Source organism: Hemitrygon akajei, chromosome 24 (assembly GCF_048418815.1).
Source record: "Hemitrygon akajei chromosome 24, sHemAka1.3, whole genome shotgun sequence".
In the NCBI taxonomy this organism is placed as follows: Eukaryota; Metazoa; Chordata; class Chondrichthyes; order Myliobatiformes; family Dasyatidae; genus Hemitrygon; species Hemitrygon akajei.
In genome coordinates this window covers 11,174,984-11,202,834 of record NC_133147.1, presented here as the reverse complement: position 1 = coordinate 11,202,834, position 27,851 = coordinate 11,174,984, and the positions used below count along the sequence as shown (strand labels likewise).

The following is a 27,851-nucleotide window of genomic DNA, read 5'->3' as shown; positions in this document are numbered from 1 at the left end:
AATTGCATGAGAGTGCTGATGCTTTGCAATAATTCAACTAAGCTAAAAATGTTTCATTGATGATTTTCACTTGTACTCAGTGTCGAAGGCTTCTCACTTAAGTGCCCAACAATAATCAGCTAGTATTGATGGATTCCAGTTGTCCTGATACAGTTTCTCCATGACCGCAGTGTCCTGGTGATACCTTTCACCATGCTTGTCACTGGCAGTGCCAAGATTTGCAGGGAAAAACTCTAAATGGGAATGCAGAAAATGAATCTTTAACGACGGTGTTGCACACTGTGGCTGATGTGAGAAGAACCCTGTGCAGGGTCAACCCACGGAAGGCTGCTGGACCAGACAACATTCCTGGTAGAGTGCACAGAGGATGTGCATACCAGCTAGCAGATGTTCTCACTGACATCTTCAACATCTCCCTGAGCAGCGCCACTGTTCCAACGTGCTTCAAGGCTGCCACCATCGTCCCTGTGCCTTCAGTGTCCTGCCTAAATGACTACCATCCCATTGCACTCACATCCATCATCATGAAGTGCTTTGAGAGGCTCGTCATGGGGCATATCAAGACCCTGCTGCCCCCCTCACTGGACCCCCTGCAGTTTGCATACCGTCCCAACTGCTCAACAGATGACACCATTGCCATCGCCCTCCACCTGGCCCTAACCTACCTGGACAAAGGTACCTGGACCGTACCTGGACACATACGCTCGGATGCTGTTCATAGACTTCAGTTCAGCATTCAACACAATCATCCTTCAGAAACTGATTGGAAAGCTGAGCCTATTGGGCCAATACACATCCCTCTGCAACTGGATCCTAGACTTCTTGACTGGGAGACCTCAGTCAGTCTGGATCGGGAGCAGCATCTCCAACACCATCACACTGCTGTTCACTCTGCTGACCCACGACTGTGCTGCAACACACAGCTCGAACCACATCATCAAGTTTGCTGATGACACGACCGGGTCATCATCAGCAAGATGATGGGTGGGTCTCATCAGCAAGAACGACGAGCCAGCTTACAGAGAGGAGGTACAGCAGCTAACGGACTGGTGCAGAGCAAACAACCTGTCTCTTAATGTGAACAAAACAAAAGAAATGGTTGTTGACTTCAGGAGGGCACGGAGCGACCACTCCCCGCTGAACATTGACGGCTCCTCAGTAGAGATTGTTAAGAGCACCAGATTTCTTGGTGTTCACCTGACGGAGATTCACATCTGGTCCCTCAACACCAGCTCCATAGCAAAGAAAGCCCAGCAGCGTCTCTACTTTCTGTGAAGGCTGAGGAAAGTCCACCTCCCACCCCCCATCCTCATCACATTCTACAGGGGTTGTATTGAGAGCATCCTGAGCAGCTGCATCACTGCCTGGTTTGGAAATTGCACCATCTCGGATCGCAAGACCCTGCAGCGGATAGTGAGGTCAGCTGAGAAGATCATCGGGGTCTCTCTTCCCGCCATCACGGACATTTACACTACACACTGCATCCACAAAGGAAACAGCATTATGAAGGACCCCATGCATCCCTCGTACAATCTCTTCTCCCTCCTGCTGTCTGGGATTCGGGCTCTCATGGCCAGACTATGTAACAGTTTCTTCCCCCAAGCTATCAGACTCCTCAGTACCCAGAGCCTGGACTGACACCTTGCCCTATTGTCCTGTTTGTTATTTATTGTAATGCCTGCACTGTTTTGTGCACTTTACGCAGTCCTGTGTAGGTCTGTAGTCTAGTGTAGCTTTCTCTTTTTTTTTACCTAGTTTTTGTAATGTGTCATGTAACACCATGGTCCTGAAAAACGTTGTCTCATTTTTACTGTGTACTGTACCAGCAGTTATGGTCGAAGTGACAATAAAAGTGACTTGACTTTATGGTTTTGTATGCTTGAAGCATGTTGTCAACCAGCTGCAGCTGGTTTGGTGCTCTGAGGTTGACATGAAAATGTTCAACAGCATCTTTGGATGTCTTCCATGCGATTTTTCTCCAGTCCTAGTAGAAGTTCTTTTAATTGCCTTTCATTGATGACCTGCTTAATTTGTGGACTAACAAAAATGCCTGCCATAATCTTGGCATGAGTTATTCTGATTTGAATTATGAATCAACATACAAATATAGGCGATTTCAACAAATTGTGTATGATAAGGAAATTTCATGGTGCTTTTCATGATCAACAGCCCAAAATCCATCAGATACACACCCAAAAGTATTCAGGAAGCAAAATCTTTGTTGTCCAGTGTTATTAATGAGTGACCCGGTAAATGCCAACTGATTCAACATGTTATCTCCGAAAATGAAATAAACAGAGGGAAATTGAATGGAGAGAAGGTGATCTTAAATAAGAAGCATAAGATTACTTGCACTGTGGCCATTTTATTAGGTACACCCGTGCACCTCATTAATGTAGATATCTAATCAGCCAATCATGTGGCAGCAACTCAGTGCATCAAAGCATGCAGACGTGGTCAAGAGGTTCAGTTGTTCAGGCCAAACGTCAGAATGAGGAAGAAATAGGATCTAAGTGACTTTGACCAGGTAATGATTGTTGGTACCAGGCAGGGTGGTTTAAATATCTCAGAAACTGCTTATCTTCTGGGATCTTCACAAACAATGGTTTCTAGAGTTTACAGAGAATGGTGTGGGAAACAAGAAATCAGACGGTGAACGGCATTTCTGTGGGTGAGAGGTCAGAGGAGAATGGCCAGGCTGACTCAAGCTGACAGGAAGGTGACCGTAACTCACATAACTACATGTTACAACAGTGGTGTGCAGAAGAGCATCTCTGTGTGCAGAAGCAGATGGGCTACAGCAGCAGAAGATCACTCAGCGACCATTTTATTAGCTACAGAAGGTAACTAATGTAATGGCAACTGAGTGTTCATTTTTTAAAAATCTTAACAGTTTAAATGCTGAAATAATATGATTCCAGTCTGGTAAAAGTTAACATAAAAATGGAAAATTCCGGAAGCACTGAGCGAGTCAGGCATCTGAATAGAAATACAAAATTAACACTTCAGATTGAGGATGTTTTGTCAGAATTCTTTATTCCTAGCTCTGCTGCCTTGACCCACTGTTTCTGTGTCAGATTTCCATCATCTGCAGTGTTCTTACAGAATTGGGCCATTCGGTCAATTAATCTGCTCCACCATTACATCATGGCTGAATTATTTACCTATTGAGCCACGCCGCCCAGAAATGCCCCAGTTTAATCCTAGCCTAATCATGGGACAATTCGCAATGACCCATTAACCTACCAACCGATACGTCTTTGGACTGTGGGGGGAAACCACACGGCCACGGGGGGAGAAATCACAAGTCCTTATAGACAGCGGCAGGAATTGAACCTGGCTTTCCCGTTCTGTTAAAGCGTTGTGCTAACCACTATGCTACCCAGACACCCTCTCAGCCCCCACTCTCCTGCCTTCTCCCCCATAACTCTTGACCCTAACTAATCAAGAACCAGTCAACCTCTGCTTTTAAATATACTTGTCCTCCACAGCCGTCTGTGGCAATGAATTCCACAAAATGGAATTACCATTGTGGTAGGTTGTGGAATATTTGGTAGGGGGACCAACGTCGAACGCCAGTGCTTTCGTTAGTAAAAATCCAGACCGATCTATTCTCCCAAGGGATTAGTTTAATAAGATGGGAAGAAAAGGATTTTAACTTTTTCCAGTGTGGTTATAATGTCTCTTTTCTTTTCTGCACACTGTCCCTGAGTGACTGAGAATGGGCAATCTACTTCCAGGTTCCCGGTAGTGCCTCTCTGAAACAGGTATGGCCATCTGGCGCATATAATGACCGGGGGTTTTGTATACCCTGGCTTCCTGCTAATTTGTTATGTAGCATCTTGCGCTCCTGTGATCCGAATGAAATGCAAAGCCTAACATAAAATTTCAAAATTTTAATTTATTTTGATCCAATTAACTTTCTCCCTTATGCCCATTATTGGCTCTTTCAATTTCTCCACTTATTTTAATTCTCTGTTTAACGTGTAGAACATCATACAGTGCAGTGCAGGCCCTTCGGCCCACATTGTTGTGCTGACCATTATTTAGTGTGTGGCGGAGTGGAGATGTCTGTACCATACGAGATGTATGACCCTTGGGCAAGGTGTAGCACCTGCTCACTAACACCCCCCCACTCCACCCAATCGGTCATGGTTACATGAAGCCTTGGGGGCAGGTGGTGGATGGTCATATGAGCAGCCGGTGCATATTGCATATAAAGAAGGATTCTTCATTGCTGTTCCGTAGCAACTTTTTGACCACTCAGAGTTGTAAGGTCCTCCATCTTTGGTGGTGTTCAGGGATCTTACATTGTGTCAGTAGCTCGGTTTTCACTGCCGTCAGTCATTCAAATCCCGGTTGGAGACCCAGGAATACCATTACACTCAGATGTAGAAGGATTCTTCATTACTGTTTCCATAACAATATTGTTTTACCAGTCAGAGCAGAACCCCTGAACCTGGAGGGCCAGTGGACAACTTAGTCTGACCTCTACCCTTTGACTTGCTTGACAAGGGTGACCAACGAAAAGTCGCAGCACAAGGTCCTGACTCTAGCCAGCGTGGCTCTAGGTCATTGAGGCATACAAACCTCCAAACCAAGGACGAGGGATTTATTTAGAGATACAACACGGTGATGGGCCCTGTTAACTCAACGAGCCTGTGTCCCCCAATTACACCTGTGTAAATTCTCAGGGTTTGCTCAGTCTTAGTAGCCAGTGGGGATATTGACTTGTTTAATGCTTTACTGGCAGGTTTGGCTTTTGTTGAAATTTTATTTCTTAGTAACTGACTAAACGTATTCAGCTGTACATCTTTGGACTATGGGAGGAAACCCACGCAGTCACAGGGACTCCTTACAGGCAGCGGCGGGAATTGAACCCTGATCAGTCAGTGCTGGCGCTGTTAAGTGTTGTGCTGTTGCACCGCCCGTTTTGTGCTTCTGCATTTTGGTCTCTTTCTCGTCCCCAGTTTATGCTCTGCCCCGCTAGTAGCTGTGCCTTCAGCTGTCCAGATTGTGAGCATTTGAATACCCCTCCTGCCCCTTCCTGTCTTTCAGTGAGACGGTTCTTAGAAACATTATCACTCAGTCGGCCCTGCGAGGTGCTTATTTGGCTTGTTATAGATCGGCACCCAGCTGGTAGGGTCAAGATGCGTCTGAGAGGTGCACCCTGCGCTAGCCCGCAGGTCACCCTTGTGCAAGGTGTAGCACCTGCTTAGCCCCCGACCCTGATCAGGGTCACGTGAGGCCCTAGGAGCAGCTGGTGCACATCACAAGTCCTGGTTATGCCACCACTGATGCCAGGCAGACAATCTCTGAAGAGTATTGATAATGGCTGTGGGGTCATCCGTCTTGTAAAGTCATTGCCCAGAAGAAAAATTTGCCAAGGACAATCATGGTCAAAAGACCACGATCGCCCATGTCAAAAATTATGGCACTTAATGATGATGCCATATGACATGGCTCATAATGATGAGCTAGGCACATTGCAAAATGGAGGGCTGTGTGAGCTGGAAAGGGTAGATTGACTTTAGAGTAGATTAAAAGGTCAGCACAACATTGTGGGCTGAAGGGCCTGTACTGTGATGTGATGTTAAATGTGGTTAAGCTCCTGACACAACTTCGGGCACATTGCTCCCTCAAAAGATGCTGCGTAATTTTAAAAAAAAGAACTTGATAACCTTTGGCAGAACAGGAGCTGAATTATTGTCTTGCCACTCCTCTCCAGTGTAAGATTGCCAAATCCAGTTAGTTTAAATTCATGACTCTGACTCATTCACCAGAGCTAGCAATAAAACTAGGATAACTGAAGCCATGTTCAAACACTCCTCGGATTCAACCAGGTGATGTTTGATATGCATCCTGACGTATGGAGTCTTGTTGGAGGTTGTAAAACTCTACTCAGAGTCCATGACACCTCATAGGAGCAGAATTAGGCTGTTCAGCCCATTGAGTCTGCTCCGCCATTCCCTCATAACTGATTAATTTTCCCCCTCAATTTCATTCTCCTGCCTTCTCCCCATAACCTTTGACATCCTGACTAATCAATAGACTATCAACCTCTGCTTTAAATATATCCAAAGACTATGCCTCCATGGCCCTCTGTAGCGATTAATTCCACATATTCCTCTTCATCTGGTAAAGAAATTCCTCTTCATCTCTGCTGTTAAGGAACGTCCTTGTATTCTGAGGTTGTGCCCTCTGGTCTAGTCTACCCCCGTATAGGAAATATCTCTACATCCACCCTGTCTAGGCTTTTTATTGCAAATAGTTCAGCAGACGTGTATCTGGGGTGGTTGATGGTTGGGTTGAGTTGTTCTCTGAATCTGGCAATTTTCACCACCGTGTGAGGAGATATTGTCCGTGCACTGTTGAATGTGTCAACCCAGCCAGGGCTTTCAAAATTCAGTAGGTTTCTTGAGACGACACACACACACACACCCCATCTCCCCTTATTCTAAACTCCAGTGAGTACCATCCCAAAGTCATCAAATACTCCTCATACCTTTTCATTCCCAGGCTCATTCTTGTAAACCTTCTCCAATGCCAGTACATCCTTTTCTTAGATACAGAGCCCTAAACTGCTCTCAGTACACTTTGGAGGGGTTGTAAAACGAGTTACTAAGTCTGCTTTCCAATTTCTTTTTTTCTGATATTAGCCGGCAAAATAATTGTGTTCTCTGTTTTATCTACCAAGCGCTCTGGATTTCTCAGCCAGAGGTAACGTTTCTGAGTCCGACCTGATCGCCTCTGTCTTGTTTCAGCCAAGTACCACAGGAGAGCAAAAGACGAAACCAACGCAGAACAGCGTCCGGGAACTCCGAGGACTTGGTCTGTCACCGGACTTGGTAAGTGGAAGCAATCACAAGCCCGGGTAATACAGCCTAGCCCCTGTCACTGGGCAATGAAGGTCAAGGCCTTAGTGTATTGGGATTGGTTTATTACTGGCACGTGTACCGAAATACAGTGAAAAGCTTGATTTGCACACTGTTCATACTGATTAAATCTTTTTAAAAGTTCAAAGTGAAATTCATCACCATGTGGTGGTGGCATCTGTTGGTCTCGAGAGACCATGGATCTGCGCCTGGAGTTTCCAGGGCGCAGGCCTGGGCAGGGTTGTATGGGAGACTGGCAGTTGCCCAAGCTGCAGGCCTTCCCCTCTCCACGCCACCGATGTCCAAGGGAAGGGCACTGGGCCCATGCAGCTTGGCACCGGTGACGTCGCAGAGCAATGTGTTGTTAAGTGCCTTGCTCAAGGACACAAACACGCTGCCTCAGCTGAGGCTCGAACCAGCGACCTTCAGGTTACTAGTCTGATGCCTTGCCCACTAAGCCACGTGCCAACACTCATCACCATATATGTGTCACAAAATACCACCGCAGATTCATTTTCCTGCTGCCATACTCAGCAAATTAAAAACTGATCCATGATAAACAGTTGTATAGCAGCTGTACTGCTTTGTGCCAGTAAGGTTGGGATGAAGCACATTCTGTTTAAAAAAAAATACATGAGTTTGTTAAAAATGCAAATTAGACAGTAAATAAAAACTACAATTTTAGTCTTGAATTAATTCAACTATTATCTTACAAAAAGTATTCAAAAAAATTCCAACATTTTCATTGGTCGGGCTACTGAGTAAAATGGATTATTTATTGAGATACAGTGTGGAGTAGGCCCTTTGAGAGACAATACCCACCGACCCCGCCCTCCCGCCCAACTTAACCCTAATCTTATCATGGGACAACCACCAATTAACCTACCAGCTGCTGCGTCTTTGGACTGTGGGAGGAAACTGGAGCACCCGGAGGAAACCCACGCGGTCACAGGGAGAACATACAGACTCCTTACAGGCAGCGGTGGGAATTGAACCTGGATCGCCTGTAATATAAAGCGTTCTGTTAATCACCACACTACCGTGCCTTCTACCAGAAAATGCAGTAATAGCTCCATACTGTTGTCCAGTGCAAATGCCCGGCAGCCCCTCTCTCTCCCCTACTGAGGCAAAGACCTTTTTTTTTTTTTTGCAGGCACTAGGACATGCCTTCTTTAATTACCAATAAAGTTAACTTAATCGGAATATGAGCCCCCCTGCAATGTAGTTACAATCATTTATAAACAGAAGTGTCTACATCAAATACAGGGTACAAACAACATATGTAGACTTACACATTCCCATTACTAAATGACTCATCAGGCTGGTGCTTATACCGGTTTCTGTGGCGTGAAGTGACTGAGAGTACGAGGCCCCCCCCACCCGGATAGGACTGCAGTCTATCGCGAGGTTAACCCCCAGCATTTTGCCGGTACCCATTTTCAGCTGGGTGGACTGGAGCAATGTGTGGTGAAGTGCCTTGCTCAAGGACACAACACGCTGACTCGGCTGGGGCTCGAACTCACAACCTCCAGATCGCTAGTCCAACACCTTTACCACTTGGCCCCGCGCCACACCCCCCGTTACTGAAGAAATGGAATATTCTGTCATATATGGCGGAAAGGCTCCGTAAAGCCAACCCAAACACTGCAGCTCAGCTTGGGACCCATTATGAGAATATATCGGGGGGAGACTTTGAAGCGTGTGCACTCAGCACGACGACGGCAGAATGGCAAAGCTATGTTTGTGTGGTATGTGTAAGGAGTGAGTTTACCAAGTGCTGTCTGTCACACAAACAGATCAAGTTGTGCATTGAGGTAAAGTAAATCAATAACAACGCAGAATAAAGTGTAATAGCTACCGAGAAAGCGCAGTGCAGGTAAACGATAAAGTGCAAAGGTCATAACGAGGTAGATTGTGAGGTCACAATCCCATTGTGCGCCGAAGGGCCTGTACGTACCCCCCCTCCCCACAAACACCCCCACAGATGTTCTACTTTCTGTCCCCAGTTGTGATGAGAGTAGGTCTGACATTCAATAAACCTTGTCTCTAACCGTCTCTGCAGATCGTCTGCCGATGTACGACGCCCATGGAGAAGTCTGTTAAAGAAAAAATCTCAATGTTCTGCCATGTAGAACCCGAACAGGTAAACATCTGGGATTGGGAGTTACATAACACTGACTGAACAGTCGATGATCACCTCTAGATATCACTTGACAACCAAATTTTTTCAGAAGTATTGCTTCCTCAGTTTTTTAAATTAGTTTATGATAGACTGCTTGAAGCTGAACACATAATTTCAGACTACTTGTATTACACGGGAATTTGGAGAAACAAGAAATTAACTTTTTATTGGATGTAATGCATTTAATTGCATAACAGTGCTAATGCTTTGCAATAGTTAATTCAGCTAAAAATGTTTCAGTGATGATTTTCATTTGTACGCAGTGTCTGAGGCTTCTCACTTAAGTGTCCAACAATAATCAGCCAGCATTGATGGATTCCAGTTGGCCTGATCCAGTTTCTCCCTGACCGTAATGTCCTGGTGAAACCTTTCACCATGCTTGTCACTGACAGTGCCCAGATTTGCCGGGAAGAAGTCTAAATGGAAATGCAGAAAACAAATCTAAAGTGACATGTTGCACTTCATAATACTGTATGCTTGAAGCACGTTGTCAGCCAGCTGCACGTAGTTAGGTGTTCTGTAATTGCCAAGAAAATTTTCAACACCAGGCTTGAATGCCTTCCATGTGATTTTCACCGGTCCCACTAGAAGGTCTTTGAATTGCCTCTCACTATGACTTGTTTGATTTGTGGACCAACAGAAATTCCTTCCTCAATCTTGGCATCAGTTAATCTGCCTTGAATTATGAATTCAAATAAGAAATATAGGCAGTGTTTTTAATGGCACATGATAGGGAAATTTCATGGCGATTTTCATGATCAGCAGCCCACAATCCACAAGATATGCCCAAAGGTATTCAGGAAGCAAAATCTTTCCCATCCAATGTATTCAGAGTAAGATGTTGTAGTCTTTTGCTGTTGTGATTTCATTTGAGCAAAAGAACAACTACTGGAAGAACTCTGCAGGTCAGACAGCATCTGTGGAGAGAAAGAGATGGATGACATTTTGTATGACGATTGATCAACTGGGGAAATGGGCAAAGGAACAGCAGGTGCAAGTTCAATGTGATATGTTTTGGGAAGATAAACCAGGCCAGAACATAGTGTTTGGTAGGGCCCTGGGGAGTGACACAGAGGTACAAGTACCTACACCAGATCCCTAAAAAATGACCGTTCATGTAGTCAAGGAGGGGGAGAAGGTGTGTGACACAGATGCCTTCATCGGTAATGGGAATGAACACGAGAAATTTTGAGCAGTGCAGACAAAGTGCTGGAGGAAGTCAGCAAGTCAGGCAGCATCTTGAATGTGAATAAACAGGCATTTCAGGCACAGACCCTTCTTCCTCTCCCTCCAGCTTCTCGTTCTGGCTTCTTTCTCCTTCCTTACCAGTCCTGATGAGAGGGGCCTTGGGCTGAAATGCCGACTGTTTATTCCCCTTCATGAATGTTGAGTTCCTCCAGCATTTTGTGTGAGTACAAGAGCTGGCAGATTGTGTTGCAGATTTACAGGCCATTGGCGAGACTGGTTTGGAATTTGTGAGCTTGTCTTCACATTAAAGAAAAAGTGTGATTTGGTTATAGAGAATGCAGAAAAGTTCTCCTTCTGGTTTAAAAGAAATTCCCTCCTGCTCTCCTCCTCCTATTTCCCACTCTGGCCTTTTACCTCTTCTCACCTACCTGTCACCTCCCCCGGGTCCCTTTCTCCTCTGGTCCACTCTCCTCTCTTATCAAATTCCTTCCTCTCTAGCCTTTTACTTTTCCTACCCACCTGGCTTCACCTATCACTCTCTAGCTATCCTACCTCCCCTCGTCCAACCTTTTATTCTGGCGTCTTCCCACTTCCTTCTCAGTTCTGAAGATGAATCTCAGCCAGAACTATCGACTTATTATTTCCATAGATGCTGCCTGGCCTGCTGAGTTCCTCCGGGTGTGTGTGTGTGTGTGTTCGTGTTCGTTCTTGCTCTGGATTTCCAGTATCTGCAGAGTTTCTCGACAAGAACACATCTGCATTGGGGGGGTTCCAATTACAAGGAGAGGGAGACTTGGCTGAGATTGGTTTCCATTGAGCCAAGAAGCAATGAGGTGACCTTGAAGAGATTTATCAAATTATGAGGACCAAAGATAGGGTAGTAGTAACAGTTTTTTTTTTCATTTGGATAGAGGAATCTTTAACTAGAGGGCATAAGTTTAAGATGAGAACGGAAGTCTTTAGAGAGGAACTCGGCAAGTTTTTCCACACACAGCGGTGGGTGTATGGAATGTTCTGCCAGCATAAATGGTAGAGGTGGGTTCATATGGACGGCTACATTGATAGGGAAGATGGAGATCAGGGGTTCCCAAGCTGCGGCCTAAGGATCCCTTGCTTAATGGTATTGGTCCATGGCATGAAAAAGATTGGGAACCCCTGATTTGGAGGATATGGGTCAAACGCAGGCAAATGGGATTAGCTAAGGTATGCAGTTTGCTCAACGTAGACAAGATGGTCTGCGCAACTCTGAGTCTTAAAGTGCTTTTATTTTCCTGTCTGGATTCCAGCTTCTGTCGTCTGGGTTAGTGTGATTCCAGTACAATTTGCTGAGTTAATCCTTCCCAATCATAATTGGGGAACGATACACACTGTTTATATTGGTGTACCAGTATACAAAATTGAGGTTATAGAAATGGTGAATGCAAGCAGGAGCTTTTTCCACCGAGGTTGGGTGAGACAAGAATGAGATGTCGTGGGCTCAGTGGTTCCGTTTAATATCAGAGAATGTCTACAGTACACAACCTGGAATTCTTGCTCTTCACAAACATCCATGAAACAAGAAACCCCAAAGTATGAATGGTGGAAAAACATCAGAACCCCAAACCTCCCACCGCCCCACTTGTGCCTCGTGACAAACTGACTGAAGGACAACCCCTTCACTCGGGCCACTGCGAGTGTGGAACGAGCTGCCGATGGACGTGGTGGATTTGGTTTCGATGTCAAAGTTTAAGAGAAATTAGGATGGGCACAAGATTCGGAGGGGTATGAAGAGCTCTGGTCCATGGGACGAGGCAGATTAATAGTTCGGCTGAATGGCCTATTTCAGTGCTGTAGTGTTCTATAAATCTATGACTAGTGATGTTTCTCAGGCTTAAATATATGTTTCATTCCAGGTTATTTGCGTGTATGATGTTTGTTCTCTCTATCGAGTTCCCTTGCTACTTGAAGCCGAGGGGGTTGTGCAGTACTTTAAGGAAAGGCTTGACCTCCAGTACGAAACTAAACCTAGAAGACTACTGAACAAATGGAAGGATATGGCAGACAGGTACGGTAGCTTCTCTATCTTGGTTATTTACGATCTCGAGTTCTCGGCGGTCCGGTGCTGTCGTGGCATCAGCACCGGCCTTCGGGGCAAGTGGTCCTGGGTTCGAATCCGACCAACTCCTTGCGTGCTTTCCATCCGTGCTGGGTTGAGAGTTTTGTCTGAAAACAGACAAAAATGCTAAAAAGCCGGCAAGGTTGCCGCCCGGTGCGTCAGAAGGCACGGAAAGGAACAACAATTGCATTCCCGTCAGTCACGTTCTATCACAAGGCAAAAGATCCGAGCTTTTACCGTTCAAGGAATGTATACGTTATACAACCTTGAGATTTGTCTCCTTACAGGCAGCCATGAAACAAAGGAGCCTAAGATAACCAAAAAACCCTTTTTTTAAAAAAAAAACAAGCATCGATGTGCAGAGACCGAGAGGGGGGAGAAAACAAATTGTGCAAAAATTAAGAGTAACCAAATAGCTTGTAGAACAGAGGCCCTTGGAACAGCCCCACAGCTGCAGTGTCCGTTCAGCAAAGAGTGGAGAAAATGTCACGGAGCCCGCAGACGCAAAGTCCGGGTGACCCCCAGCCGTTAGCGCTACTCAGCAGAGATCATCTGCCTGGCGTCAGTGGTCGCATAACCAGGACTTGTGATCTGCACCGGCTGCTCGTAGGACCATCCACCACCTGCTCCCGTGGCTTCATGTGACCCTGATCGGGGGGGGCTGAGCAGGTGCTACACCTTGCCCAAGGGTGACCTGCAGGCTAGCGGAGGGAAGGAGCGACTTACCTCGCACTGATGCATCTCCCCCACTACCAGTACACTGTATGATTCTATTAACTCCTTGTGCTTTATGTATGGAGTGTTGTGTTTCACCGATGAAATAGTTTGCAAATAATTACAGAGAGGATGGCCTCGTTATTGGTTCAGTACTCAAATCAACTTTCCCACATGGTGTTGCTACTTCCTAGGATTCCTCAGGAATAACATCTGGCTTACAGGATTGACTTTTGCTGCACTGAAAGAATTCCTTGGGTTCAGCTGTGGAGAGTGAATCTGAGTTGGGTGTGAACTGTTTTTACTGACATGTCTTCCCCAGTCTAAAACTAACTGCTTGTGGCTCAATCGGCATAAGGGAAAATCTTACCAAATCTGCCGGCAGATGGAATTTACCGCAGACAGTGTGAGGTGTTGCAGTTTGGTAGGACAAGCCAGGGTAGGTCCTGTACAGTGAGTGGTAGGGCACTGAGGAGTGTGGCAGACAAAGGGATCTGGGAATACAGGTCCGTAATTCATTGAAAGACGAGTCAGAGGTAGATAGGGTCGTAAGGAAAGCTTTTGGCACATTGGCCTTCATGGATCAATGTATAGTGTACATGGGATGGGATGCTTTGTTGAAGTTTTATAAGACATTAGTGAGGCCTAATTTGGAGTATTGTGTGCAGTTTTGGTCACCGACCTACAGGAAAGGTAAACAAGGTTGAAAGATTGCAGACGAAATTTACAAGGATGTTGCCATGACTGGAGAACCTGAGTAAAAGGAAAGATTGGCTCGGTTAGGACTAGATTCTTTAAAATTTAGTAGATTGAGTGGGGGTTTACAAACTTTTGAGGGGTATAGATAGGGTAAATACAAGTTATACATGATAATGAGAGAGGTCAGAGGAGAATGGCCAGACTGGTTCAAGCTGACAGGAGGGTGACAGTAACTCAAATAACCACGTGTTACAACAGTGGTGTGCAGAAGAGTCTCGAATTGGATGGGCTGCAGTAGCAGCAGACCACGACGGGTACCTCTCCTGTAGCTAATGACACCGATAGTACTTTTCCTTTTATGTTTGAGTAGGAGTGAAATCAGAACCACTAATGAAATATGAATTGGTGGCTTAAACTTGTGTCCTAAGAATTAAAGATTTTATATCTTATCTAAAGCATTGACCAGAGAGGTTTTCTGTCTTGTATTAACCAGTTCATTCAGCTCTGTCTTGGAATGACTATAGTTCTTTTCTCTGTCTTTCTCTTTACCCAACCAGATATGACCGCACGTTAGAAATTTGTTCCATTGCATTGGTTGGCAAATATACCAAACTCTCGGACTCTTATGCTTCTGTGATCAAAGCCTTGGAGCACTCCGCATTAGCGATTAACCAGAAGTTGGAAGTGAAGGTAGGCTGGGTACCGATTCACTCCTTGCCTCAGTTTCTGTATTGTTACGTTAGGAGTCTTGCAAATTTAACATTTATTTTGATGGAAGATCAATGAGTTCAGGGCAGTAGATGTGCTTGATCTACATCAGGGGTTCCCAGTCGTTTTGTAGGCCTCCTTTAGTCTCGATAGACCATGGATTTGAGCCTTGGAAAGTTTCCAGGGCGCAAACCTAGGCAAGGATTTTTTTTATGGAAGATTGGCAGTTGCCCAAGCTGCAAGTCTCCCCTCTCCACTTCACCAGTGTTGACCAAGGGAAGGGCATTAGGACCCATACAGCGTGACACCGGTGTCGTCGCAGAGCAATGTGTGGTTAAGTGCCTTGCTCAAGGACACACACACAAGCCTCAGCCAAGGCTCGAACTAGCGACCTTCAGATCACTAGACGAACGCCTTAACCACTTGGCCTTTCTTCAGGACTGAGGCGGAAGGGGGAAGATTGCCGATTTAAAAAGTGGGGTGGAAGGAGAGGAGGATAGCTGGAAATTGGTAGATGAATCCAGGTGGGTAGGAAAGGGCAAGGGCTGGAGAGGAAGTAATACTAACAGTTTGTGTTGAGTACTTTGCTGTCACTAAATGTCGACTCTCGCGTTGTCTTTAAATATTGCTGATGTGTCTGCACAGGGCAAGTGGAAGGTGGTTTAAATATTTAACTATTTTCTTGGCAGTATATAGATTCAGCTGACCTGGAGCCAGCAAGACAGGAGGAAGATCCAGTCAAATACCACGAGGCCTGGCAGAATCTATGCAGTGCCAAGTAAGTCCCTGAAATTCCATCTGCTATAGCCTTCCCTTCATAAATGTCTCCGCAAAATGCAGATCAGCTGCCAAAGTGTGTGAAGCATGTCTTTTGAATACTGTTTAGAAATTGTTGCTTGATCCTGTTCCGTTATTTTTCTGATCCTTTGGGTTTTTCTGAGGATCAAGAATGGCGAGGGGTTTTAATTCTTGTCGATCATTGTTTACAAAGTTTAAACAATCAAATACTAATCAAAGTGAAGTGCTGAGAAACAGCAGTGAAAAGTAAAGATGAAGAAGCCTGAAACATCCATCACTTTTATAGTCAAGCTAAAAGAAATTCCTCAGATAAGAATAAACCAATCACTGGTTGCACAATTGCATCACATGGTTATGTGCTAACACTTAGACGATGAAAGATGAGAAAGGTGGTAACCCGTTATGTAACTGCTGTACCGCTTTCTGCCAGTGCCACACGCTGAAAAATACTTGAGTTTGTAAAAACAAAATTATGATTAAGTGACAACTTTAGTTTTACAGTGGATTCCAACAATCCACTGAGCAAATCTTCAAGAAGCAGCATCCATCATTAAGGACCCTTTACTGTCCATGCTGTCTTCTCACTAATACTCATTGGGGTGACCAGAGCTAAATATGATACTCCAGATGTGACCTAATCAAAAAGTTTTATAGAACTGTAACTCAACTTTCCAGCTCTTAGACTCATTGCCATGGCGATGAAGGTTAGTTTTTTTTGTAGGCCGCCTTTGTGAAAGTTTAAAGTACACTTATTACCAAAGTATGTATATATTATCCAAGCTTGAGATTCATCTCCTTGCAGGCAGCCACAAAACTAAGAACCCATGAAAAGGAAGAATGTGGAACACCCAGTGTGCAGAGAGAAGTAAGAGACCATGTAAACAATAACCTCAAGCAGATAGCGTTCTGAACCGAGTCCCATAGTTCAATGCAGAGTCGTGGAGCAGCAGTCTGAACCGAGGCCCAAAAGAACCCATTTAAAAGACTGTAAATGTGCAGAGAGAGGGAAAAAAATTGTGCAAACAATAAAAGTCAGCAGATAACATCCAGAACTGAAGTTTTCTGAAAGACGTGAAGCCAGGCATCACTGCGGTTGGAGCAGGCCACGGCATCAGTTCAGCACAGAGCCGAGTAAACACAAGCCGCAGACGCGAAGCCAGGTGTCCCTGTAGCGGGAGCAGGCCACCACCTCAGTTCAGAGCCGAGCTGAGTAAACGCTGCAGAGCGGTGAGCAGAACCAGCCCTTGCTTCACTTCGCCTCTGGTCCTAACACCCTGGCTTTTTCAGTCTGGCCTGGCGCTTAAATTGTCCAAACGTCCTTGCTCTCAGACCCGACCTGATCTACTAGCGCTGCCACTTTCAGGGAGCTCTGGACCTGGGATCCAAGATCCTTCTGAATATCAGTGCTGTGAAACTCCTGCTTTTAACTGCCATTCCATTAATTGTGCACTTAATGTGAAAATATGTTAGCAGATCTCACCTTAGCCTCTGCTGCTCTGGAGAAAACAGCCCAAGTTTGTCCACTCTCCCCTTACGCACATGCCCTCTAATCTAGGCAGCATTCTGGTGAGCCGGACAACACCATTTATAGCTGTTAGCACAACACTTTACAGTGCCAGTGACCCTGGTTCAATTCCCGTCGCTGCCTGCCAGGAGTTTGTACATTCTCCTTGTGACCTCGTGGGTTTCCTCTTGTGCACTCGTTCCCATCCCCACAGTCCAAAGACCTACCGGTTGGTAGGTTAATTAGTCATTGTAAATAGTTCCATGATTGGGCTAGGATTAATTAGAGGGAATGCTGGGTGGTAGGACCTAGTCCGTGCTGTATCCCAATTTTTTAAAAAACATTGAGTGTGTGTCTTAGGCTTCTGTACCTCCTCTCTGGTGGTAGCAATGAGAAGAGAGTCCTAGATGGTGAGTCCTTGATGATGGATGGGTACCAACTTCTTGAGGCATTGCCTTCTGAAGATGTCTTTGATGATGGGGTGGCTATCGCCCTATCGAGCTGGCTGAGTTTACAACTGCTTTGTAGGCAGATTGTTGGAACCCATCACTGGGTAAATCTCTAGGTTTTGTGAAAGTTCCAACTTGTGTTGCTGGATGACTCGGTGTCCATGGTTTCCTCTTGCAGTGGAGTTCTAGTGCCCGGAGGTTTCGGTGTCCGAGGGACGGAGGGGAAGATTCTCGCTATTGCTTGGGCCAGAAAACAGAAGAAGCCATTTCTGGGTAAGAGGAATTATCCAACTTTTTGTCTGGTGTACTGCCTTCAGTCTGTATTCCCACTTAAATAACTTTTTTTTTGGTTGCCTTTTGCGCAATGTGTTTTTTTTTTGTTTGTGTGGGGGTTTGATATTTTTCTTTGAACGGGTTCCGTGGTTTTCTTTGTGTTTAGTCGTCTGTGGGGAAGGTGAATCTCCCAGTTGTATACTGCGTACATATGTTGAAAATAAATGTATTTTGAATTTTTGTATGATTATGGAATTGATAACATACATACGAAAACCCACAGAGTAACCTTCAGCAAAGAAAGCCTTCTATCCTTGAAAATGACTCCTCACCCACAACTGATGTTGACTTCAAACCATTTCCTCAGTCAAGGGCAATTATTTATTGGGATACTGTGCTGGATAGGCTCTTCCAGCTTTTCAAGACGAACAGCCCAGCATTCCTGCAACTTAATCCTAGATTAATCACGGAACAATCTGTAATGATCAATTAATCTACCAACTGGTACATCTTTGGACTGTGGTAGGAAACTGGAGCACTTGAATGAAATCCACATGGTCAGGAGGGAGAACATACAAACTCCTTACAGGCAGCAGCGGGAATTAAAACCTGGGTCGCCTGCACTGTAAAGCGTTGTGCTAACTACCCCAGGATGTACAGTTGATAATAGCATGTCAGTGACATCACATCCTGTCAATAAATAAATTATTAAAAATTTGCCATCGTCAGCCGCTAAAATATTATGTCGCTGAATTATTTGTTACTGTCACAATGTGCCCATTTACAGTGAGAAACTTTACTCTGCATGGCATCTGTACACGTACAGATCATTTCATCGCAAATTTACATTGAGGTTGTACAAGAGAAAGCAATCATGGAAGGCAGAATAAAATGTTAAAGTTACAGAAGCCTAATATATCGATAGAGCGACAAAGAAGGCACAAAGGTGGCTATGTTTCATTAGGATTTCGAAAAGATTTGGCCTCTCTCAAAAAAACACTTGGAAGTTTCTACAGGTGTACAGTGTAGAGCATTCTAACTGGCTGCATCCCCGTCTGGTGTGGGAGGTGGGTGCTACTGCACACGATCAAAGTCAGCTGCAGAGTTGTAAACTCAAGTCAGTTCCATCATGGGCACTAGCCTCCGTAGTATCCAGGACATCTTGAAGGAGCGATGCCTCGAAAAGGCTGCATCCATCATTAAGGACCCCCCATCACCCAGGACGTGCCCGCTTCTCGCTACCTCCATCAGGGTGAAGATACGAGAGCCTCAGGACTCGCACCACCAGGTTGAAGAACAGTTAACTATCCCTCAACCATCAGGCTCTTGATTAAAAAGGAATAACTACACTCACTTGCCGCATCATTCCACAACCAATGATCTCACTTTAAGGATTCATGTTCTCATTATTTATTTATATTTTCACTTCCATAGTTTGTCTCCTTCACTCTGGTTGATCTTTCATTGATCCTGTTATAGTTTCTATTCTATAGATTTGCTGAGTATGCCCGCAGGAAAATGAATCTCAGGGTTGTATATGGTGACATGTATGTACTTTGATAATAAATTTTACATTGAACTTTAATTATAACTGTCTGAGTCAAATTTTAATCAATGAACCACCTCCCTCTCCCCCTCTCTGCTAAATATTTTAAGATATTTCATTGTTGTTAAGGATTCTAATGTTGAGTTGTTTGGTCTCTGTTAGGTGTGTGCCTTGGAATGCAGTTGGCTGTTGTGGAGTTTGCGCGGAATGAACTTAACTGGTCAGGTACAGGCAAATTTCTTTCCTTCGCTTGATTAAAGTGACACACAGAATGCTGGGGGAACTCATCAGGCCAGGCAGCATTTGTGGGAAAGAGTAAACGGTTAATATTTCAGGCTGAAGCCCTTCTTCGGGACTGAAAAGGAAGAGAAATCAGAGTCTCGAGGTGGAGGGAGCAGAGGAAGAAGTACAAGGTTGTAGATGATAGGTGAATCTGGGAGAGGGGAGGGGTGAAATAAAGAGCTGGGAAGTTGTTTGGTGAAAGAGAGTGGCCTTCATCACCCCAGGCACTCTGTCCCATTGGCACCGGTAATAATTGGTGACTCTTTTTCGCCCCCCCCCCCCCCCCCCCCCGCCACACATTTTAACTGAATTTTACAGGGGCGCCATTGAGAGTGTCCTCACAAACTGCATCTCCGTCTGGTGTGGGAGCAGCCAAGCATCAGACTGTAAGTCCCTACAAAGGACCATGAGAATGGCCAAGAGGGTCGTAGGGGTCTCCCTACTATCCATTTGGGGCATTTATCAGGAGCGCTGCATACACAGGGCCCTTAGTATTATCAAGGATCCCACCCATCCATCCAGCATCCTCTTTGACTTTCTACCATCAGGCAGGAGACTCTGATAAAGAGCAGTCAAAATGGGAAACAGTTTCTTCCCTCAGACCGTTAGGCTTCTGAACTCCCTGTCGCATCACATTCGAAGTGTCACTGGTTAATCTGCTCTGTACCTTACAATATTTAATTTATCCACTTTACTTTGTTTGTTTATACATACTTCACTTGTAGATTTTATTCTTACTTTCCAAAGTTATTGTGCGTTTTGCGTGTACTACTGTGCTTTTCACCCTGGTCTGGAGAAACATTGTCTTGTTTTAAATGAACAACTTGGTTGATCTTTCATTGATCCCGCTGTAGTTATTATTCTATAGATCTGTTGAGTATACCTTCAAGAAACTGAATCTCAGGGTTGTATATGGTAGCATATATGTACTTAGATAATAAATTCACTTTGAACTTTGAAATGACAACTTTACACTCGAATCAACAACCAGGATTTATCAAAGTATAAAACTGAGTTTTACATACGATGTGTTTCACTATGTGATATTTTTTTTAAACTTTCGTAGATGCCAATTCTACTGAATTTGATCCGAACACCAGCTATCCTGTGGTATGTATGTGTTATGATCCTAGTGGATGTTTGCTTGGTTTTGTTTTGTTTGTTTTTTTGAAGCTCTTCCAAAAGTTCAGGGTAACTTGCTTAGACATTTTCCTCTGATACAAAGAACTGTTCTATAGTAATTGCAAAAACTGACCCTTTGTCCCACAATGTCTATGTAAGTCATCAGGAACCCATCTATACTCATGCCAGTATCTAACACGATGCCTGTAACCGCTTTTTAAAAATAATTCTTTTATAAGATTTGTACTTTTTTAAACAAACTTGTGTATTTTTCACACTCACTGGTAGAAAGTGGTATAGCAGCAAAACTAACGGTTTATCATCTAGGATAAGCAGAGACTTACTAGAGGTGCATACGATGTCCATCAGCGGTGTGTGGAAGAGGATTCCTCTTTTCCCCCATTGCGACAATGGCTAATATGAGGATAGTATAGTGGGGGGATGTCAGGTAGATTTTTTACACAGCGGTGGGGGCTAGGGTGACAGTAAAGGCAGTTGCATCAGAGACATTGAAGACGCTCTTGGGTAGGTACATGGATGACAGCAAAATGGAGGCCCAAGTGGGAGGCAAGGGTTAGATTGATCTTGGATTGGGGTAAAAGGCCATCACAATATTGTGGGCCAAAAGGCCTTTATTTATTGATTGATTGAGATACTGCATGGAACAGGCCCTCTGAACCAGGCTGTCGAGCAATCCCCTGATTTAACCCTAGCCTAATCACATCAAGGGACAATTTGCAATGACCAATTAACCTACCAGCCAGTAGGCCTTTGAATGTAGGAGGAAACCCACACCAAACTCCTTACGGGCAGCAATGGGAATTGAACTCCCGATTGCCTGTACCGTGGGGAGAGTTTTTGGTGTGGGTTTCCTCCTACATTCCAAAAGGTATACGGTTTGGTGCTAGAAACATTGCAATGCCTGTGGGCTGCCCCCAGCACATCCTCGGATTGTGTTTGTCATTGAGGCAAACGGTGCATTTCACCTCTTGCTTTGTTTTAATTAGAGATACAGCATTGTAACAGGCCCTTCTAATCCAACAAGCCCGTGCCAATTACTCCTACTTAACCAATTACCATACTAACTTGTAAGTCGTTGAAGCCAAAGTACCCGGAGGAAACCCACGCAGTCACTGGGAGAACGTAGAATCTCCTTACAGGCATCAGCGGGAATTGAACTCGGGTCGCCGGTACTGCAGTGCGTCGTGCCAACCACGACACTACCGTGCCACCCTTTGCTGTACCATTCTACAGCAGTGCATTAACCCCGCATCGGGAATTCACTGTCACCACCTTTCTTTGTGGCTGAGTTTTAATATTTGCTGTCGCTTCTCCTACAGGTGATTGACATGCCAGAGCACAATCCTGGGGATATGGGAGGAACCATGAGGCTCGGCAAGAGAACCACAATGTTCAAAGACAAAAATTCAATACTCAGTAAGGTTTCTGCTTCCTGCTTTCAAGTTGCAAGCCACTTTTATTTTCCTTTTCCTTTTGCTAAGCATTTTGTTTATGCTGTAACCGAGTGCTTGTGTTAAAGGCCATTATCCATCAGACAGATGATGGATAATTAATTAAATATGTAATGAAAAGCTGGCATTGTGAGAGCTGGTTAGTGGGGTGAGCTGCAAGATGCTCCTTTCCTCCGCTAGCCCGCAGGTCACCCTTGGGTAAGGTGTTGCACCTGTTTAGCCCCCAATCATGGTCTCATGAAGCCGTGGGTACATTTCCAGCTGCCTCTATAAAGCAGCCAACACAAAGATTTCACCCACTCTGGAGATTCTCTCTTCTCCTGTCAGGCAGAAGACACAGAAGCCTGAAAGCACGTACCAGCAGACTCGAGCTGGTGTCTATTTTGCTGTTACGACTGTTGATTGGTTCCCTAGTACAATGAGTTGGACTCCTGACCTCACAGTTCACCTCGTTCCAATCTTGCACTTTATCTGCACTGCACCTTCTCTGTACCTGTAACAGTTTATTCTGCATTCTGTTACTGTTTTACCTTGTTTCATATGACCATCCGCCACCTGCTCCCATGGCTTCGCGTGACCCTGATCGGGGCGCGAAGCGGGTGCTACACCTTGCCCAAGGGTGACCTGCTGGCTAGCAGAGGGAAGGAGTGCCTCACCCCTCCTTCGGTACAGACACATCTCCCCGCCACTGTACATTAATTTATGTGACAGTCGTAAGCCAGTTTATTTTGTTCGACAGCAGTTCTCAAGCCCAGGAAGGGCAAAAGTCCCAGAAGGGTTAAACTCAGCCCAATTAGTAGAAATCACTATGCTGAAGGTAGTTTAAATAGTTGGCTAGTGTGTTCGCTTTTGATCGGTGTTGTCACGTTCCTTTTAAATTGATACCTGCTCTCTTTAACTTCTAGGGAAGTTGTACAAGGATTTGGACTCCATTGAGGAAAGACACAGGCATCGATACGAGGTTTGGATTTCCTTAATGCTGTGGTTAATGCGAAAAGGCTTAGAATTGCTTCCACAAAAGCCTACAGCATTTTGTTCAATGCATTTTTTTTTCTTGAGTCAAAGTTCAAAGTGCATTTATTATGTGCAGAGAAACAAAAAAAAACAAATCATGCAGACAATAAACACAAGCTAGTAGTGTTCAGAACTGAAGTCCGCGAAGAGATTCCTCCCACAGACCCTTAGATCAGCTCAGCGGAGCAGTGAGCTGAATCGGTGCATCCTGCGCCTCGAGGCCCTGGCACCCCGATCTTTTCAATCTGGCCTGGCACTTAAATTGTTGTCCAAACATTGGTGAATGTTGAGACTGCCTCTCTGTTTTCCTCCTTCCTTTTCCGGTCGGTTACTTATTAACCTCCTGTTACTGTCCATTATGCCGCTGGCATTGAGGACAGCAATTAAAGTCCTCCATCTCTGGCAGTATTCAGGGCTTCCTTCATCATGTCAGTAGCTTCCTCTTGGTTTTCACTCCTGTCAGTCATGCAAGTCCCGGGTGGAGACTCAGGAATACCATCACACTCAGATGTAGAAGGATTCTTCATTGCTGTTTCTGTTAAAATTCTGTTTCACCAGTGAGGGTGGTGGGCCTTGAGTTGAACCCCTGAAACTGGACGACCAGTGGACCACTCTTAGTCTGGCCTCTACCCTTTGACCTGTTTGGCATGGGTGACCCTACCAAGAGCCAAAGCATGAAACCTTGACTCTCGGCCAACATAGCTCTCCTAGTCATTGAGGCACACAAGCCTCCAAACCGTACACAACAAGGTTGTTCTCATGGAGGATTAAACTCTTAATTACATGCAAATCATTTTATACCAGATACTTCCTTCCTGCATTTATTCAGAGAATTGATCTCACCACATTCACAGAATTAAAATCTCTTGAATGGTTGTGTTTCAGGTCAATCCGGAAATGAAGAAAAGCTTTGAGGAAAGGGGATTTCGATTCGTTGGGGAGGATGTGGAAGGGGAACGAATGGAAGTTATTGAGCTTGAGGGTGAGTGAAGAGGCAAAAGTCAGGGTGAGGAAGGGGAACAGATGGAAGTTATTGAACTTCCTGGTCTTCACTCCCATCTGCTGACAATGTCAGTTCAGTATGAGGGGTCTGGCCCATATCAACCTTTTCCTTTGACCCATTGTCCGCCACTGCTGTTACCTCAAGTTTCAGGAGCCAGCCTGAACCATGCACACTCAGATGAATGAATAGATTTCCTGGCGGTTAGGTCGGAGAGTCAGTGCCATTCTCTGGCTTGACTAGTTCTCACAAACCCAGATCCTCGTTCAACGTGTTTCACCAGCCTACAGTGACGGGTGTCAACTTCAACTTAGGGTGCTGAGTTTTCCAGTAAACTGCAGGTGAGAGGATGGGGAGGTAGGGTACTGGCTGGTTGTGTGGAGTGCTGACTCGAGTGCCCTTGGGAGAGTTCAGACAAGGATGGAAGTGAGAGGGTGTTGGGACTACAGAGTTAAACCAGCATCAGGCCCCACAAATCCACCTTCTCAGCTTCTCTTATTTTCGATTGCTCCTCAAGATTTTGGCTTGTAAAATGTATTATCTGCATCGGCGTTTTGAATAAAGATTACTGTACTCACACTGGAAAATCTCGATTATAATCCCCAAATATACCACATGATTTTATAAACTCGACCCTGCTGAATTCAGAACTTGGGAAACAGCTTGGGATCTGAAGCAACACGCACACAAAACACTGGAGGAACTCAGCAGGTTGGGCAGCATCTGTGGAAAATGAATAAACAGTCAACATTTTGGGCCGGGGCCCTTCATCAGGACTTGAAGAAAGAAGGAAGATGTCAGAATAAAAAGGTGAGGGGGAAGGAGGATATCTAAAAGGTGACGGGTGAAGCAAAAGAGTCTGAATTGTGCCCAACCTTTTGTCACGCGATTACCTACTTTGCCTTCTCGAAAAAAATTCTGCAGGACCTGGAAATCTGAAGGAAAGTCCAGGGAATGGTTAGAGTAGGGGTTCCCACCCTAGGGTCCACAGACTCCTTGGTTAATGGTAAGGGTCTATGGCATTAAACAAAGATGGGGGACCCCTGGATCAGAGGATCGGAGGGGATTCACGAGAATGCTCCCAGGATTGAAAGGGTTGATGTATGATGAGCATTTGACAGGTCTGGGCCTGTATTCGCTGGAGTTAGGAAGAATTGGGCGGGGGGGGTGGGGGGGTGCACGGATCTCTTCCAAATACTGAATGGCATCGAGTGGATGTTTTCTATACTGGGCATGGCTTCAGAATCAGAAGGGCGTCCCTTTAAAGCAGAGATGAGGAGAAATCCCTTTAGCCAAAGGGTGGTGGATATGTGGAGTTCATTGCTACAGACAGCTGTGGAGGCCTGGCCAATAAGGTGGAGGTTGATAGGTTCTGGATTAGTAAAGGCATCAAAAGTTACTGGCAGAAGGTAGAAGAAGGGAGTTGCCAGCTGTGATGAAATGGAGTTGGTGGGCCAATCGGCCTAATTCAGTTCCTTTGTCTTATGGCCTCACGGTGAGTATCCACCACTTCAGGACTGATCTTGCATATGTTGCTCATGGCTTTTCCTTCCTGATTAGTTGACGCATTGGATGAAGCCAGTGCTTACCTAAATGAGTTTTGTTTCCTGTCTGCTCTCTCCCTTAGATCATCCCTATTTTGTCGGCGTGCAGTATCACCCGGAGTTCACCTCGAGGCCCATGAAACCGTCTCCCCCATACTTCGGCCTAGCCCTGGCCGCTGCGGGCAAGTTGCAGAGTTATTTGGAAAAGGGCTGTAGACTGTCACCCAGGTATTACGAGACCTGCGCTTGTCTGACCTATTTTGCTTTCTATGAGCTTGAGGGGGTGGTGGGCAGTCTTTGGAGTAATGGCTCCGATGGCTTTGTTGCCAAGTTTGTGAACGATATGAAGATGGGTGGAGGGGCAGTTAGTTTTGAGGAAGGAGAGAGGCTACAGAAGGCCAGATCAGGCAAACAAGTAGCAGATGTTGCAGAGTGTACGGTCATGGACTTTGGTAGAAGAAGTAAAAGGGTAGACTATTTTCTAAATGGAAAGAAAATAGAAAACTGAGGGGCAAAGGGACTTCGGAGTTTTCATGCAGGATTCCTGAAAGGTTAATTTGCAGGTTGAGGAAGGCGAATGTGATGTTAGCATTCATTTGTGAAGACTGAAATACAAAGCAAGGATAGGCTTCATAAGGCCTCGTAAGGCCTCACTTGGGGTAGCGTGAGCAGTTCCGGGTCCCAAATCTAAGAAAGGATGTGCTGACATTGGAGAGGGTCCAGAGGAGGTTCACGAGAATGATTCTAGGAATGAAAGGGCCACAATATGAGGACTTAATTGATGGCTCTGGGCCTGTATTCACTGGAATTCAGAAGAATGAGGGGAATCTCACTAAAACTTATCGAATAGTGAAAAGCCTTAAAAGAGTGGATGTGGAGAAGATGTTTCCTTGTTGGGGGGGGGGGGGGGGGGGAGTCCAGGACCAGAGGTCACAGCCTCAGAATAACGCAGTGTCCATTTGGGACGGAGATGAAGAGGAATTTCTTCAGCCAGAGAGTGGTGAATCTCTGGAATTTGTCACCACGGGCATCTGTGGAGGCCAAGTCATTGGATATATTTAAGGCAGAGGTGGATAGATTCTTGATTAGTCAGGGCATGAAGGGATGCGGGGAGAAGGCAGGAGATTGGGGCGGAGAGAGAAATGGATCAGCCTTGATGGAATGGCCTAACTCTGCTCCCTTCTGGTTTAAATTGATGTTGATGCTGCCAGGTTGGAGGCTACCCAGACAATATGAGGTGTTGCTCCTCCAACCTGAATGAGGCTTCATCCTGGTAGTAGAGAAGGCTGTGGACTGACAATAGTTAGCTACCAGGAAATCATGCTTGTTGTGGACAGAGCGAAGGTGCTTGTTGCAATTGGTAGTTTTTCCAAACGTCGCTTTAAACTTGTGTTTCTGCCGCTTTCCCCCAGGGATACGTACAGTGACTACAGTGGCAGCAGCTCCCCGGATTCTGAGATTGTAGATCTAAAGCTGCCATCTAATCTGACGCCTGCGTAACTTTGGGTAAGTTCTGTGACTTGGATTGCAAAGTCCTCGTCTCGTACAGTTGCGTGCGTCAACTTAAAAAAAAAGCTGTTGAGGCAGTCTCGCTTTCTGGGGAAAAGCATGCATTTCTATAGCGACACGCAAATACTGGAGGAACTCGTCTATGGAAATTATTATTGACAGGCGACGTTTTGGTCCGAGACCCAGCTTCAGGGTCGGAAAGGAAGGGGGAGGACACCAGGATAAGAAGGTGGTAGAGGGGGAGGAGGATTGCTGGAAGGAGATGGGTGAAGCCAGGTGGGTGGGAAAGGCCTAGGGCTGGAGAGGAAGGAATTTGATAGGAGAGCAGAGTGGAGCATAGGAGAACGGGAAGGAGGAGGTGGAAGTGATTGGCAGGTGAGAAGAGGTGGAAGGTCAGAGTGGGGAATAGGGAAGGGTAGGGGAGGGAATTTTTTTTTAACCAGAAGGAGAAATCGATATTCACGCCATCAGGTTGAATAAAAGCTGTTAAATCCTCCACCTTGTGGATGGCCTCATCAGCACACAAAAGGCCATTCAGCCCACAATGTTGTGCCAAACCAGCTAAAAGGCAAATCAAAAAAAAGAATCCCTCCTCCCTACGCCATGTCCATATCCCTCCATCTTCCTCACATATTTACACCTATCTAAATGTCTCTCAAAGGCATCTAATGTATTTGCCTCTGCTACCATTCCAGACATCCCTGACCACATATAACAAAAACTTGCCCCTCACATCCCACTTGAACCTGCTCCTTCTCACCTTCGCTGCATACCCCCAGGTATTAGACATCTGTTAATCTATTTGGGCAGCTTGTTTAGAGAGAGTTCACCTCTTCTTAGCTTAATGCTGTGTGTGTCTTCTGGTGTCCTCTGTTGG

The 27,851-nt window shown here is 45.4% G+C and overlaps 1 protein-coding gene across 2 annotated transcripts in view; it reads left to right on the top strand.

The window, feature by feature from the left end:
• The window catches only part of LOC140715869 (CTP synthase 1-like), a 64,785-nt gene that overhangs the window by 31,606 nt on the left and 5,328 nt on the right, over window positions 1-27,851 (top strand). Inside the window, exons 6-19 of one of the 2 annotated variants that reach the window (XM_073028350.1) lie at window positions 3,741-3,767; window positions 6,765-6,848; window positions 8,938-9,018; window positions 12,138-12,289; window positions 14,311-14,443; window positions 15,151-15,239; window positions 17,391-17,485; window positions 19,194-19,256; window positions 20,380-20,423; window positions 21,776-21,872; window positions 22,813-22,868; window positions 23,807-23,903; window positions 25,549-25,693; window positions 26,878-26,971. In XM_073028350.1, the coding sequence (XP_072884451.1) occupies window positions 3,741-3,767; window positions 6,765-6,848; window positions 8,938-9,018; window positions 12,138-12,289; window positions 14,311-14,443; window positions 15,151-15,239; window positions 17,391-17,485; window positions 19,194-19,256; window positions 20,380-20,423; window positions 21,776-21,872; window positions 22,813-22,868; window positions 23,807-23,903; window positions 25,549-25,693; window positions 26,878-26,965 (1,251 nt within the window). In that variant the 3' untranslated portion in view covers window positions 26,966-26,971. The remainder of the gene's footprint in view (window positions 1-3,740; window positions 3,768-6,764; window positions 6,849-8,937; window positions 9,019-12,137; window positions 12,290-14,310; window positions 14,444-15,150; window positions 15,240-17,390; window positions 17,486-19,193; window positions 19,257-20,379; window positions 20,424-21,775; window positions 21,873-22,812; window positions 22,869-23,806; window positions 23,904-25,548; window positions 25,694-26,877; window positions 26,972-27,851) is intronic. The other variant, XM_073028352.1, reaches the window with a different exon arrangement.